At 59.2% G+C, this 13,068-nt stretch overlaps 3 protein-coding genes across 4 annotated transcripts; 2 read left to right on the forward strand and 1 right to left on the reverse strand.

Moving 5' to 3' along the window:
• Window positions 1-8: 8 nt before the first annotated feature.
• On the forward strand, window positions 9-7,182 carry RETREG3 (reticulophagy regulator family member 3). Its single transcript, XM_064636322.1, has 9 exons — window positions 9-278; window positions 817-923; window positions 2,081-2,111; window positions 3,165-3,291; window positions 3,553-3,637; window positions 4,047-4,184; window positions 4,645-4,724; window positions 5,037-5,169; window positions 5,673-7,182. Exons 1-9 carry the CDS (start codon window positions 91-93, stop codon window positions 6,104-6,106), a joined length of 1,323 nt encoding a protein of 440 aa, XP_064492392.1. The 5' UTR covers window positions 9-90; the 3' UTR covers window positions 6,107-7,182.
• Window positions 7,183-7,309: 127 nt separating this feature from the next.
• Window positions 7,310-9,343, forward strand: PSMC3IP (PSMC3 interacting protein). 2 transcript variants are annotated; one of them, XM_064636331.1, is made up of 8 exons: window positions 7,419-7,576; window positions 7,715-7,824; window positions 7,897-7,986; window positions 8,050-8,161; window positions 8,305-8,450; window positions 8,548-8,601; window positions 8,683-8,742; window positions 8,820-9,343. In XM_064636331.1, exons 1-8 carry the CDS (start codon window positions 7,546-7,548, stop codon window positions 8,877-8,879), a joined length of 663 nt encoding a protein of 220 aa, XP_064492401.1. In that variant the 5' UTR covers window positions 7,419-7,545; the 3' UTR covers window positions 8,880-9,343. The 2 variants fall into 2 exon arrangements, with proteins under 2 accessions (XP_064492402.1, XP_064492401.1); XM_064636332.1 differs by having other exon boundaries at window positions 7,310-7,576; window positions 8,683-9,343.
• Window positions 9,344-9,521: 178 nt separating this feature from the next.
• MLX (MAX dimerization protein MLX) lies at window positions 9,522-13,014 on the reverse strand. The gene is made up of 8 exons (XM_064636330.1): window positions 12,777-13,014; window positions 12,480-12,516; window positions 12,279-12,368; window positions 11,856-11,962; window positions 11,575-11,674; window positions 11,214-11,313; window positions 10,783-10,984; window positions 9,522-10,687 (listed from the first exon to the last, which is right to left on the reverse strand). The coding sequence occupies exons 1-8, from the start codon at window positions 12,816-12,818 to the stop codon at window positions 10,631-10,633; spliced, it is 735 nt and encodes a 244-aa protein (XP_064492400.1). The 5' UTR covers window positions 12,819-13,014; the 3' UTR covers window positions 9,522-10,630.
• Between the last annotated feature and the right edge of the window lie 54 nt (window positions 13,015-13,068).

A 13,068-nucleotide genomic window follows, 5' to 3' on the forward strand; every position in this document is an offset into this window, starting at 1 on the left:
GCACTGCTGCTGCCGGCGGCGGGGGCCGCCATGCCTGCGGCAGACGCGCGCGCGCGGCCGGCGGACGGATGTTGACGCCGTGAGGGAGCGATGGCGGCGGCGGCAGGGCCGGGGTTCGGGCCCGGCGAGCGGCAGCGGCGGGTGCAGGCGCTGAGCGCGGCTCTGCGCGGCCGCCTCGGACCGTACGAGCCGCTTCTGGGCGCCCTGCAGGCCGCGCTGGTGTGGGAGCGGCCGGGCCGCAGCGCGCTGTGCTGGGCGGCGGTGCACGGCCTGTTCTGGTGAGCAGCGGCGCCGGCACCGGCACCGGGCCGCCGAGGGAGGGCGGGCGGCGGAGCGGCCCGCTGCCGCGATCGCCGGGGCTGCGGGGGCCCGTCCGAGCTCCCCGCGGCGACGGGGCTCGGGGGGCCGCGGGGGAGCCGCCCCCGGGGACGAACGGGCCGAGAGGAGCCGCGGGTTTGGGCCGCGGCACGTTCCGGACAGGAGGGACCTGAGAACGCTGGATCGGCTGCAGCCCCGGCCCCCTCCGCGTGCTCCCCTTGTACTGGGGAGCATCAAACTAACCGGGAACAGCCAACCTGTGCTGTGGCGGTGCAGGGGGGGCGGCGGGCACCGCTTGCCTGGGACAGGGGGCTGTCCCGGGAGAACTGACACGAGCAGACCAGGGTCCCCCGGCAGCTGCCCCCTTCAGTGCTGACTGAGTAGCACCTGCTGGGTTTTCTCTCCAAGTGACTAGTTGGTTTTGGGTTGGTTTGTGTTACCCGTTTGTGTCTTGCACAGATCTGGATGGTACCAACCCCTTTCATTTCTTCCTCACAGGTTCTTTGCTCTGACTTCCCTTCGTTTGCTTTTCCTGGTTGCGTTTACCCTCCTAGTAGTAGTGTGTATAGACCAGTGGAAGCATAAAATCTGGCCAGAAATTGGAGGTAAGTTGCAGCATTTGAGCTGATAGCAGCAAATCAAGCCCCGTTTCCAGCCCCATGAGTACAGGCTCTGTAGTGTCTGCAGTTAAATTGTTGAAACTTGGTTTTTTTGCTTTGAGGGTCTAGAAGCCATCAAGAATACTGCAGGCATGTTCTTCCTGGAGCTGGAAAATTCTAACCTGTGTGAACATAAGACATTTTTGTGTTTGTGATACTAGTATTTGTCTTGTAATCCTGAACAATGGGGTGTGTATGACCTAGTGCAGGTCTCAGCCAGTGATTCACTTTCTGAGCATTAAGTACCAGAGCGAGAAATTGAAGCATATGTGGAAGTCATGTGGATTTCTCCTCAGAATCCATAATAATCCAGTTTAGGATGAAGATGAGTCCCAGCCTTGCTGTTGAGCAGAGATTTATTTGGGAGAAGAGGCTTCTGAACAGCTGTTAATGAAGTTAGTCTTAAGGTTTCAGTAACCAAAGCAGTTATGTCCCTCCTTTGTGACATTAATATACTGATGAACGCCCCCATTCCAAACAGGTTGAGGTCCCTTGGCTTTGCATGGTTGGTTTGGAGCAGTGTAGGGTCTGCATGCTCCCAGGGCTGGTTCCCTGACTAACCAGCAAATTCAGCTCTCAGCTTTCTGCTTCAGCCCATGTTCTCTGTAGTTCCTGGGAAGACATTAAAGCTTTTCTCAGTTTTGGAGCTTGGCTCAGGCTCCCTCTTAAGTGGCAGTGTCTGTCCAGCTCCTTCATCTGCCTAATTTTGATCTCTCAGGATAGATGGTACAGTCTTTGGTCACTTTTCAAGTCCCAGCCTCAGTGAGAAAGTATCAAAAGCCTTAAATCCCTGATGCCTCCAGCCTGCAGGCTATTCCTGCTCCCCAGCTGGTATGGGGGAAGGGGAAGTGGTGTTTTGAACAGAGCAGCCTCCAGTGTCCAACAAATACCAAGGAGCAACAGGGAGACTCTTGCAGTCCTGTACTGCCACACGTACACACTCAAGACGTGTTATGGAGTGATGCATCTCCATCCTGTAATTACAGTTAATGTCTTTTCCAGGTGTTCCCCAGCTCATTAAAGCTTTACTTAAATCCCAAGAGCTACGCATTCCCATGGCAAATTCCTTGCAACTAATGTAGTGTCTGTTCTTAATATTTTAGTGGCGAGACCTGACGAATTAGACAATGAGAGGTAGGAAACTAATTGACTCCTCTGCTGTGATACTTTGCTGTGATACCGTGTCGTGGCCTGCACAAGCTTGGAATATCAGCTCCTTGGGGCGAGGAGGAGGGGGAGAAGGGAGAAGGGAGGATGGAGCCCGGGACGCCGTCAGGCAGTCATGAGAAGTTTTTGACTTGCCCAAGCCTTTGTATTGTACTTCATCTTTGCCTCATACCAGCTTCCAGTGACGCTTGCTTGATCCCCTGCCCCCTGAAGTTACAGGCGCTGCCTTGGAAGCAATTCCTCTTGTATGGGCCTCCAGTAGCAGGAAAACAGCATTTCTGTGGGAATTAATGAAGTCTTCTTGAGACTTGATAGGGAATGTTAGACAGGCTTGTTCCAGCAGTTGTTCCTGCATAGTTATGGTCTGACTGCAGTGTTAATAATGGGTTGAGAAATGCTGAGGTGTTGCCTCAGTGCTCACACCTGCCTCTCTGGGCACACCTTCCTGCCGCCACTGCCAGGCTGTGCTGGATGTCAGCGCCCGATTAAGTCACCTGAGCTGGTGCCAGAGGACAGTTGTCTTTATTCAATTTTTTAAGAGGCCCAAGCACAAAAGGAATTGCTCTTCCTAACCTTCAGGTACTTGTGACCAGCAGTTAAGAGGCACTAACAAAACTCACCAATTCAAGGCCTCCAAAGTAACTATGAAGTGAGGTGCAAGGCTGCTTCCAGACCTCGTGCTGAACTCTTGGAGGCTACAGTTGACCAAATGACTGCAGAAAAAGTAAATGGATTCAGTTGATTTGCCTCTATACTGCCCACTCCCTCCAGCAGCATGGAGAAGTCCAGGCCACTGACTGAAATTCCTGCTCCTTGGCTGCTGTGGGAGCGCTGGGACACTGGTAGAGCAGCCGTAGACAAGCTGCTTTGGGCAGGGCGGTGCTTGGAGGGCAGGTGACCCTCATCTCTAGAGCTGTGTGCTGGGGAGGAAGAAGCATTGAGACAAGCATTTGTAACAAGGGACTTCAGCACTGACATTGATGCAGTAATATCTGTTCCCAAATTCTGCCTTCACTGCAGCTGGGGATATGTCCACCCTCGGCTGCTTGGACTGCCAGAGCTCTGTCACCATTTGGCTGAAGGATGGGTGGCTGGGACCAACTTCTTAAATAATCTCTTCATTTTCAAGAGGCAAAGCCCTGGCAAGGTAAGAATGTACACACCTCAGAAATAACCTGTTTGGTGTGGAGCCTCTGTTGACCACGAGGAGCCTCCTGTGCTGGCATCCAGTGCTGACTGAACATGTTCAGGCATGGGAGGTTGCCATGGGAGGTCTCCCACAACACCGTGGCTGTTAGGTGGTGGGGAGGAATGGAAAGCACAGGCAGAATGATCAGGTTCTAGAGGAGGGAGGAGAAAGTGAGGCCACTACTTAACCTTGGAAACTCACTGTCTCCCATGTCTTCAGTTTTGCCTTCTAGTGTGTGGAGTCTTCACTTTCCTGGCTGTCCTTGGCCGGTATATCCCTGGACTCTTGCTCTCGTACTTGCTGTGTAAGTAGATCTCTGTGCCAATACAGACTCATGTGTGAAAAGAGATGAGGGATCTGAACGTGTGAGGGATGGGGCTCCTCTGCGCAAAGGGAAAGCTTGTGTGAATGGCTTTAAAATTTAAAATTATACATTCTGCCTGGAACGTGGCGGTTCTTGACCAGGACTCGAAGTCTGGTCTGGAAAGAACATGTTTGAGTGCTTAGTAATCACAGATCTGAGCACTGGTTGGCCTCTCAATTTTGTTAAATTGGCAGAGGCGATGGCACCAGTTCTCACAGCCTCCTGCAGCACTGCCCTCAGTGCCCAGACCTGCCGTGCTCTGTGTGTTGTGCTGCATCACAAAACGGGCAGGATGTTTGCCAAGCAGCATCCTGACCAACCTTCTAACGTGCGTTCCCACTCACCCCAGTGCTCCTCGTCCTGCTGTGGCCCCTCGCCGTGTACCACCGGCTGGGGCAGCGCATGTACCTGCGGCTGGAGCCGGCTCTGCAGCGGCTGGACTTCAGCGTCCGGGGATACATGATAGCCCGGCAGCGGGAGAGGCAACGTGAGTGCTGTGCCACTTCTGACCCCTCAGACCTTGGTCCTTGGTGCCTGAGATGGGCTGTGAATGGAGCCCCCAGCCCTGGCAGGGGGTAGGAGTGCATGTCTGGCATGGCAAATTCTTGGAGCTGCCTTGGGAAGGGAGCGAGGCAGCTCTGCCTCCACAGCCACCTGCCAGGGAGCAGCTGCCGTGGGCTCTTCACGGCGCTGAGCTGCTCCAGTTTTCGGCTGCCAGAACTCTGTGTTCCATGTGATGGTTGCGCAGAGAAAGGAGGAAGGGATCAGTGCAAGGGAGTGCTAAAACATGTTCATCTCGGCAAAAAAACCTGCCGCAGCCGCAGTCAGGAATTATCACAGCTCTGCTGCGGAACAGAGCTGGCTCTACTGTCCAGCTTGGGGTGTTGTGGTTCTGCACAGAGCCCTATCCCAGCAGCAGTAACAGCGTTGGCTCTGGTTTCTGGCAGTGCGTGCCCAGGCCCTCGGTCAGGAGGCCACGGACGATGGGAGCGACAGCGAAGAGGAGCTGGCTGCATTCTGCCCCAAGGTAACGGAGTGTCTGGGAGAGGAGAGAGCTTGGCTGGACAGAAAAAACAAAGCTGAATGTGATGGGAGAGCAGATGAGGACATTCCCCTTCCAGAGAGGTCTTTCCCACTCTGTCCCCACTCAAGGATGTCCAGAGTTGCTCATGCCAGCTGCAGGCTCCTAAGCTGGGCAGTACACATGAATGAGCCTTAGGTACCAGCCTCCTTTGAGGGCCGGGTTTAACTAGAGGCCACTGGGTCATCTATTTTGTCTTGAGGCACAGGAATAAGCTCTCCAATGCTGATGTTTTCAATTTTATTTCCTATTTCAAAGCTGGATGACTCTGTGGTCGCCAAGGAACTGACCATCTCTGACTCGGAGCATTCAGATGCTGAGGTTTCCTATACTGAAAATGGGATATTTAACCTTTCAAGGGGCCAGACTCCCCTGACAGAGGGATCAGAAGGTGAGAGGAAATGGGCAGCTTGTGAAAGGTGTGGAATGCCAAACAGGCGCCAGTGTGACGGGTTGGAGGGCGGATGTGTTGTTACCTCATGTCCTTGAGGTCTGGCTCTTTGATGTCAGCCTTGCTGCTGCAGATGAGCTGCAACTGCCTGTTTTGTTCAGAGCGTCCTCCTTCATTCCTGTGGTGCTTGAGTAGAGCGACAGCAGCTGCTCTGCAAAGGCAGATCCAGCTCTGCCAGTTTGACTGTGGGCGCAGAAGCAGTGTGGTTGGGGGTGTGGGTGCTCCCCTCCGGCAGGTGGCTGGTTTGGCACCCACATTCCTTGTGAATGAGTTGGGAGATCAGTGGGATCCGAATAGCTGGGATGGGGAGGAGGGCGAAGTTGAGGAGCGTGTGGTCTGTGAGATGCCAACAGCCTGCCCTGGGGAGGTGCTGGCCCAGCTCCTGATGGAGCCTGCGGGTGCTGGGCGAGTGCCAGCATTTAAAGCACTTTCTCCTCTTCCAGACCTGGACGGACACAGTGACCCAGAAGAATCATTTGCCAGGGATCTCCCTGACTTCCCTTCCATCAACCCAGAAGCAACTGGCATAGATGATGAAGACGACACCAGCATTGGGATCCCAAGCCTGGCATACCGCCCACAAGGGACAGAGGATCTGCATCTCCCGTACGACCAGGAGGAGTCTGGCACGCTGCCGTCGGTGCAGAACCTCACCAACAACATCGCTGGCTTTGTCACCAGGGGGATGATCCAGCTGGCACTGTCAGGAGCCCCTCAGCCAGGCTCCTCACGCAGCACCAATCCCCAGAGAGGGGCAAAGACTCACCTCAGAGCAGTCAGCTCGGACTTGGACACTGATGCCGAAGGGGATGATTTTGAACTGCTGGATCAGTCTGAGCTGAACCAGCTGGATCCTGCTGGCTCCCGAGGCCAGTAAGCCATCCCATCACTTCCCTCTGGTTTTCTATTGCGTGTCACGGAGGGAATCCTGGAAGGAAAAGCCTTGCACAGTTCTCTCAATCGTCTCCTGTGAGTCTGAGTGACGTGACAGCCAGTCCTGGCTGGGAACATCACTGTGACTTGTGACTCTGTAGCCTCGCTTGGATTTTAAAATAAAAGACACTGGTAATCCCTAGGGAGAGACATTGATGGGATAGGTCCACAATCACCCTGTGCTGTCTGCCAGGATGCTGCCTGCTCCAAACTTCCTCACCTAAGACAATAAATGTGGTGTCTGCAGCTCTCGAGGCCGGTGGGACCGACGGCATTGCCAGGGACAATCGTGCACTGACCTCTGGGGGCTGATGCACAACCAGGGGAACAGGATGAGGCCCTTCAGGCTTGGTGTCTGGGACTCAGTGCTGTTCTGTCTCAGACAGCCATTCCCCGCTCCTAAAACATTCACAAATCCAAGTCTTCTCTCCCAGCAATATCCAGCTCCAGGTGGAACCAACCCCCTTGCTCCACTGTGGACGTTGTGCAGCTGCAATGTTTTCCTTGCACTGGCCACTCCCTCGGCTCCAGCTCCTCGTGATGCTGTTTTTTAAGAGCTCAATGGCAATAAGACACCTGCTGTGACCACCAGAGTCCTGCAAGAATATCCACGTGTGGCCCCTGCTCTTGTGTTGCTTTCCTGAACTAACAGCCTTTCTTGAGAGCCAACTAACACTTTGCTAGAACTCCCTGTGCTCCTACCCTCGTGTTCCTGTGGGCAGGGCCGAGGTTTCCTGGAGGAGGGAGGCAGTGGGACAGGGGTGCCTGGGCAGTCGTGTGTCCCCCTGGCCCTATTGTGTCCAGCCTTGTGCAGGCAGAATCCACGGACAGGGGACACCAGCCCGGGCTGCCAGTGACTGAGGAGCTCATGCCCACTGCGGTCCCGTGAACAAACCAGCAGCCCCCGGGGAGAGCCGCCCCTGCTGTGTCCGCCGAGCTCCCCCCCTTGCTTTTCCTAAGCCATAGACCCGGTTCTGATCACGTTTGTGCAGCCAAGAACGTACCTCGGCAGGGACCCCATTACCGGCTGCTGTTTGTCTGACTTCGCCGTGCCGGGGCCGCAGCCAGGGGGGAGGCGGGGTGGGGCGGCAGGCTCAGACCCGGGAGTGGGGGTCGGTAACGGGTTATTCCGTGCGGGCGTGAGGCGTCTCACGGGCCGAGTTGCGGAGCCAGAGCGCGGGGGCTGCGCTGCTGACGCCGGCGGGAGGGCCGAGCGGGGGGCGGTGGGTGCCCGCCCGGAGCCCCCGCCCGCCGGTCCCGCCTCCCCGGGGCGCGGCTCCCCCGCCCATCGGCGCCGGCCCGGGCCCTGTTCCCGGTCGGACGGAGCGCGCGGCGCGCCGGAAGTGCCGCCAACCGGGGCCGGAGCGGGGCGGGAGGAGCGGGATGAGCAAAGGGCGCGAGGCCGCGGCGGGCGGTGAGTGCGGGTGGGCCGGGGGAGCCCCGGGCGGTGGGTGCGGGAGGGGGAGCCCGGGGCGGTGAGTGCGGGAGGGGGAGCCCGGGGCGGCCGCTGCGGTGCCAGAGGAGGCCGCGGTGACCGGGGCCGGTCCCCCAGGAGGCGGCGCCGCCGCCGTCCTGCTGCGGTACCTGCGGGAGCAGAACCGTCCGTACAGCGCCCAGGACGCCTTCGGGAACCTGCAGCGGGAGCACGGGCTGGGCAAGGCGGTGAGCGGGGCCGGGGCGGGGCGGGGCGGGCGCGGTCGCAGTCCCTGTCGCGGCTGACGGCGCGTCCCGCAGGCCGTGGTGAAGGCGCTGGAGCAGCTGGCGCAGCAGGGCCGCGTGCGCGAGAAGGCCTACGGGAAGCAGAAGATCTACTTCGCCGACCAGGTGAGCCCCGGCCGCGGGCGCCCTCTGCCCGCTCCAGCCCTCCCTGACCACCCCTCCCCGCAGGAGCAGCTCCCGGCCGCCAGCGATGCCGAGCTCCGCAGGCTGGACGAGGAGATCACCGCCCGCTCCGCACAGCTGCAGGCGCTGCAGCAGAGCTGCCGGCACATGGAGGCGGGTGAGTGCGCCCGGGCGCCCCCGTGGGCTCAGGGACAGGCTCAGGTCCTGGCTCTGCAGCCACCGGGAGGGTCCCCAGGGCACGGGCAGCTGTGGCCCGGTGCTGGCTGGCAGCCTGGCCAGTGAGTGGTGCCGCCTCCCCAGAGCTGAAGGACTTGAACAGCTCCATGACAACCTCCGAGATGTCCAAGGAGATCGAGGCGCTGAGGAAGGACTGTGCCAGTTACACGGAGAAACTGGAGAGGATTAAATCTGCCACCAACCACGTGACTCCAGAGGAAAAGGAGAAGGTAAAGAGCTGCCGGGGCTGAGCCTGGTGCTGTGCCGGGCCTCCACCGGGATCCAGCACATCCCTGATGGGCATTCCCAACGTGGTGCTGTTGGCAGGTGTGCCGGGAGCAGCAGCTGTACCGCCGGGAGTGGCGCCGGAGGAAGCGGATGGTACTCACTGCGGGCTGGGGGTCAGTGCTGGCCCTGCTGGGACGGGCCCCCCACAGCCCCTCACATGCCCTGTCCCGTCAGGCCACCGAGCTGCTGGATGCCATCCTGGAGGGGTACCCCAAGAGCAAGAAGCAATTCTTCGTAAGTACTGAGGCTGGAACTTGCCCGGGGCTGCTGAGCCAGGCCGTGACCTGCCCTGACCCACCGGTGCTGTACAGGAGGAGGTCGGGATAGAGACGGATGAGGAGCATGGCGTGGTGCTGCCAGCGGCCCTGTGAGGGGCTGGGGGAGCCTTTGCCCCGGGGAGAAGCTGCTGCTGTGGAGCTGCTGCTGAAACTTGGCTGTTGGGTTGTTCTGTTTCTCTTTTTGCAGGACTTGGGCTCATCCCGTGTATTTATGTGTTTAAAATTCTTTTGCAGTTGGAAGGGTGGTGGGTGGGAGAGACTTGGCACTGGCCCTCTCCTTGCAGAGGGATGTTGTTTCTTCCTGCCCCTCAGCACAGGGAGCTGCCAAACTGGGGTCCAGTGGGGCTGAGGAGAGGTGTGGGGGCACTGGTGCTGTGTCCCTGCTGTTCTGGTAAGAAAAGGGATGTGGGGGAGGTGGGGGGCACTGGTGCTCCAGTACGGAAAGAGGGAGGGACTGTCAGGGCTGCAGAGCTCTGTATGTGATCCAGCCCCTTCTCGCTGTGTGCCTGAGTGGTCACACAAGAATACAATCCATTAAACACCAGAATTTTGGTTCAGCTGTGCTTCCCTGTGGTGTTTGTCTGTTCAGAGGGTGTTGGGGCAGGGTTTAGGTCCTGAGGGGTGGGAAGGGTGGGAGCCAGGAGAGGGTAACATGAACCACAGAGACTGGAATGGGCTTCTGGAAACTACTGGCTCTAGGGCCCAGCTCTAGGAACACAGCAGCAGAAAAATCACTAAAACATTCAGCAATATTTAATTACTTTTCTCAATAGAAAAATACATCACTTTCATGTGTGAGGTCTGTAAAACTTCTCATCCTCCTCCCAAGGCAGGAAGCAACACTCCCTCCTCAGCTCTGGGAACAAAACAGCCTGAAATAAACACTCCCTGGCTGTGCCCCTGGAGCAGGAGCACAAACATGGTTACGGAGAACAAATCCCACTATCCCATTACTCTGGGCAATGACCAGCCATCAGCTGGGCAGAGCTGTGACCCAAACTGGGCGTGAGACAGGGGCAAAGGTGTCCCTGAGAGCAGCTGCCTGCACAGCTGGCACTGGCAGCACTCCAGGACCGTTTCAGTGATTTACAAAAATAAAAATCAAATCAAGGCTGGTCATGGATGTGTGTGTTTAAAAATTCTAAGGAGGGGCAGCGAGTGCATGTGGCCACATTGTGCTGCAGCTGCAGAACATTCTGTGCAGCACAGCCACAGCCAACCCGAGAGGGAGCTGGATACAGTCCAGCGCTTGCAGGAACTTCCTGTGTCCCTACCAGGGAACCCACAGCTGCAGGAGCACCCTGGCACTGAGGGGCTCATCCTGCTGCCAGCACTGACAGGCTCTCCCAGAACACATCTGCCTCAAAACAGCTGCTTCAGAGGGAGGGGGGAGACAGCCCAGAAGTTGGGGAGAATCTATTCCTACTGTTTCACCAGAAACCCACCATTTTTAGCACACATTCATCGCATTTCCCCAGCCGGGACCAGCGGGGCTGTCAGAGGCCTGAGGGCACAGAGCAGAGCTGCTCCGGGGTCAGCTCTGCAGGGGGAGTCGGTGGCACAGGCAACCTCACAGCACTGCCTGAGCCACAGACTCTGCCCTCACTCCTCTGCTCCACATTCCCTTTGCCTCCCCTCTTGCCCAGTCCCTACCAAGACTCGGTAACACCGAGCAGAGCAGCTGTGTCTGCACGGCCACCGTTGGGCTTCGGAGGGAATACAATAAATAATTCAGAAAAGCTCAAAAACAGCCACGAGGGAGAGGGCCCAGGAAGGTGCCTGTCCCCCAGGCCCGTAGGCAGGAGGTGCCCTGTCCCCACGGGCACAGAGGCAGGGGAGGAGGCTCAGTAGAGCTGACTCTTCACCTGGTGCAGAACCCCGATGACAACGTCCCGCAGTGTCTGCAGCAGAGAGGGGACACGGTCAGTCAGTCTGTAGGGCAACAGCTGCCCCCATGCCACTGTCTCTCCCCCTGGGCCATGGCACCAGTGCTCACCTGGGGCTTGCAGTGCTCCTCGATCCAGCTGAACACACATGCTGAGAGCTCCTGGAAACTTGTTACAGAGATGGAGGCATTGAAGGACTGGAACAGGGAATCCATGATGCCTTGGAAAACATTGAATTTCACTTCATCAGAGACCTGGTCCTTCCCTTCGTTTGGGTTGTCTTGATGAGCTTTCACAATCTGCTCATAGTTCCTGAAACAAGTATAGGGCCTCGAGGTCAGCAGTGAGGCGTCTGCACCCAGCTCCTGCTCCCGGTTCTGAGCTCCTGCTCCCAGCTCCCACACCCAGCTCCTGTGCTCAGCTCCAAGCTCCATGCCTGTTCCCAGCCAGAGAACCTCTGGATGACCCCTGGTAGCTCCTCCCTGCAAGGACATGGGGGAACAGCAGGAGGAGGGCATGACCCTGACAGCTCTTCCCTTACACTTTCATGATCTTCAAGGCCATCACATCTTTCCTGAGGGTAGAAACTTCCTCCTCCTGCTTCTTCTTTTCCTTGTGCAGGAACTGGATGTAGTCAATGGCTGAGCATGAAAACACAGAGTGAGGATTTAGGAGCAGATACAGGCCCCTGAGACCCCCACGGGAGGTGCCCAAGCAAGGGCAGCATCAGCTTCTGCTGCAGCCTGTGGACAGGCAGGTGCAGGTGAGCAGCACCTGAGCTCCCCAGAGCTTCATCGCACCACAAGGTCCCAAGGTGCTGAACTCTGCCCTGCACAGCTCTAGGGAGGCATTCTGGGGGATTGACAGCAACCCCTTCCATCTCCCCACCCCTTAGGACTCACTTTTCTGGAGGACAATGGCCTTGCTCAGCTTCTGGGAGCCGATAGAGAAATCCTGCTGCTCGCAGGTGGGGACAATGGCCTGCAGGTCATCGTAGCCTTTCTGGGGGGAAGCAGAGCCACAGCACGTGGAGTTCACCCTGTGAGGCTGGGCCCACACCCAGCTCCCACCACACAGCCCATCAGGGCCAGGGCAGCTCCCAGCACACGAGGAGCCTCCTGGAGAGGGCAGATCCAGCAGCTCAACAGGGGCAGCACTGGGTGGGATATGGCTCTCCCCTCACCTTGATGGCATCACGGCGCTTCTGCTCAGCCTGGGTGTGTGCGCGGCGGCGCCGGTCCTTGTACGACTCCTTGTAGGGCTCCTGGTGGTAGTCACTGTCCTCATCGTCTGTGGGGACAGGGCACGGCCCGGGGGTGAGGAAGCAGAGGCACGAGGGGGCTGTGGCAGCTCTGGACCCAGCACAGCCCCTGCCCACTCAGCTCCTGCAGGCTGGGCCAGGGACAGTGCCCCGAGGGGCCCCACCGACCTCTCCCCTCTCCCTGTGGAGCTGCACAGGAGGCACCTGCTGTTTCCACCACCTCCCTCCTCCTCCTCAGGGTGGGAACCCTGCCCAGCCCCCTTAGCGCAGGGCAGAGCTGGAGCCCGGGAGGTGCTGGGCTCCCCCGAAAGCAGAGACACCGCGGTCCCGGGGACCAAACCCCACCTGTGTTGGGGACAGAGGAGGCGCTGGTAGAGCCGATGCTGTTGGCCCGGGACACTATGCTGCTTTTCCGGGCGTTCTCCATGAAGAGCGCTGAAACAAGAGTGTCCCGGGGTCAGTGCCCAGCGCGGGGTGTCACCGGACGCAGGAACAGGGGGTGTCCCCGGGTGGCCGCTGCCACCCTGGCGCGGGGGTGGCACCTACCGGAGTCCAGGCCATTGTCGCCGTAGGCCGCGTCCACCTGCGCGGGGCCGGTGGAGACACGTCAGCGAGGCCGGGCTGCGACCGCGGCCCGGCCCCCGAAGCCCCCCCGGACCCGCCCGAGCAGTGCCCGCCACCCCCGGGCTGCGTCCCCGCTGGGATCTCCGGCCGCCGCCCCCCACACAGGCAGCGATCCCCCGCGCGCTCCTCGCCCCGGCGCTCACCCCGCCCGCCTGCCCGCCCTCCATGGCGCCCGCCCGTCGTCCCGCGGCCCCGGCGGCGCTCCCGGCCCGGCCCCACCTTCCCCCACGGGTCCTCGCCCCCGCCCGGCGGCTCCGCCATCTTCCGCCCGCCCGGTCATGTGACCGCCGCGGGGGCCGACGGGAATCGCGCCTCGCCGCGCGCCACCAGGGGGCGCCCGCGCCTCTGTGTGGGTGTGACGTCATGGCCAGGACACCGTCGTGTGACGTAATCTTCAGTGACGTCATCGCTACCGTGCGCCCCCAGTGCGGCAACCCCGAGCCCCGCAGAGCCGGGGGCCACGCCCATAATGGGAGCTGGGAGGGGCCGGGGGCAGCGGAGCCCCTGTGGA

Source organism: Pseudopipra pipra, chromosome 26 (genome assembly GCF_036250125.1).
Source record: "Pseudopipra pipra isolate bDixPip1 chromosome 26, bDixPip1.hap1, whole genome shotgun sequence".
In the NCBI taxonomy this organism is placed as follows: domain Eukaryota; kingdom Metazoa; phylum Chordata; class Aves; order Passeriformes; family Pipridae; genus Pseudopipra; species Pseudopipra pipra.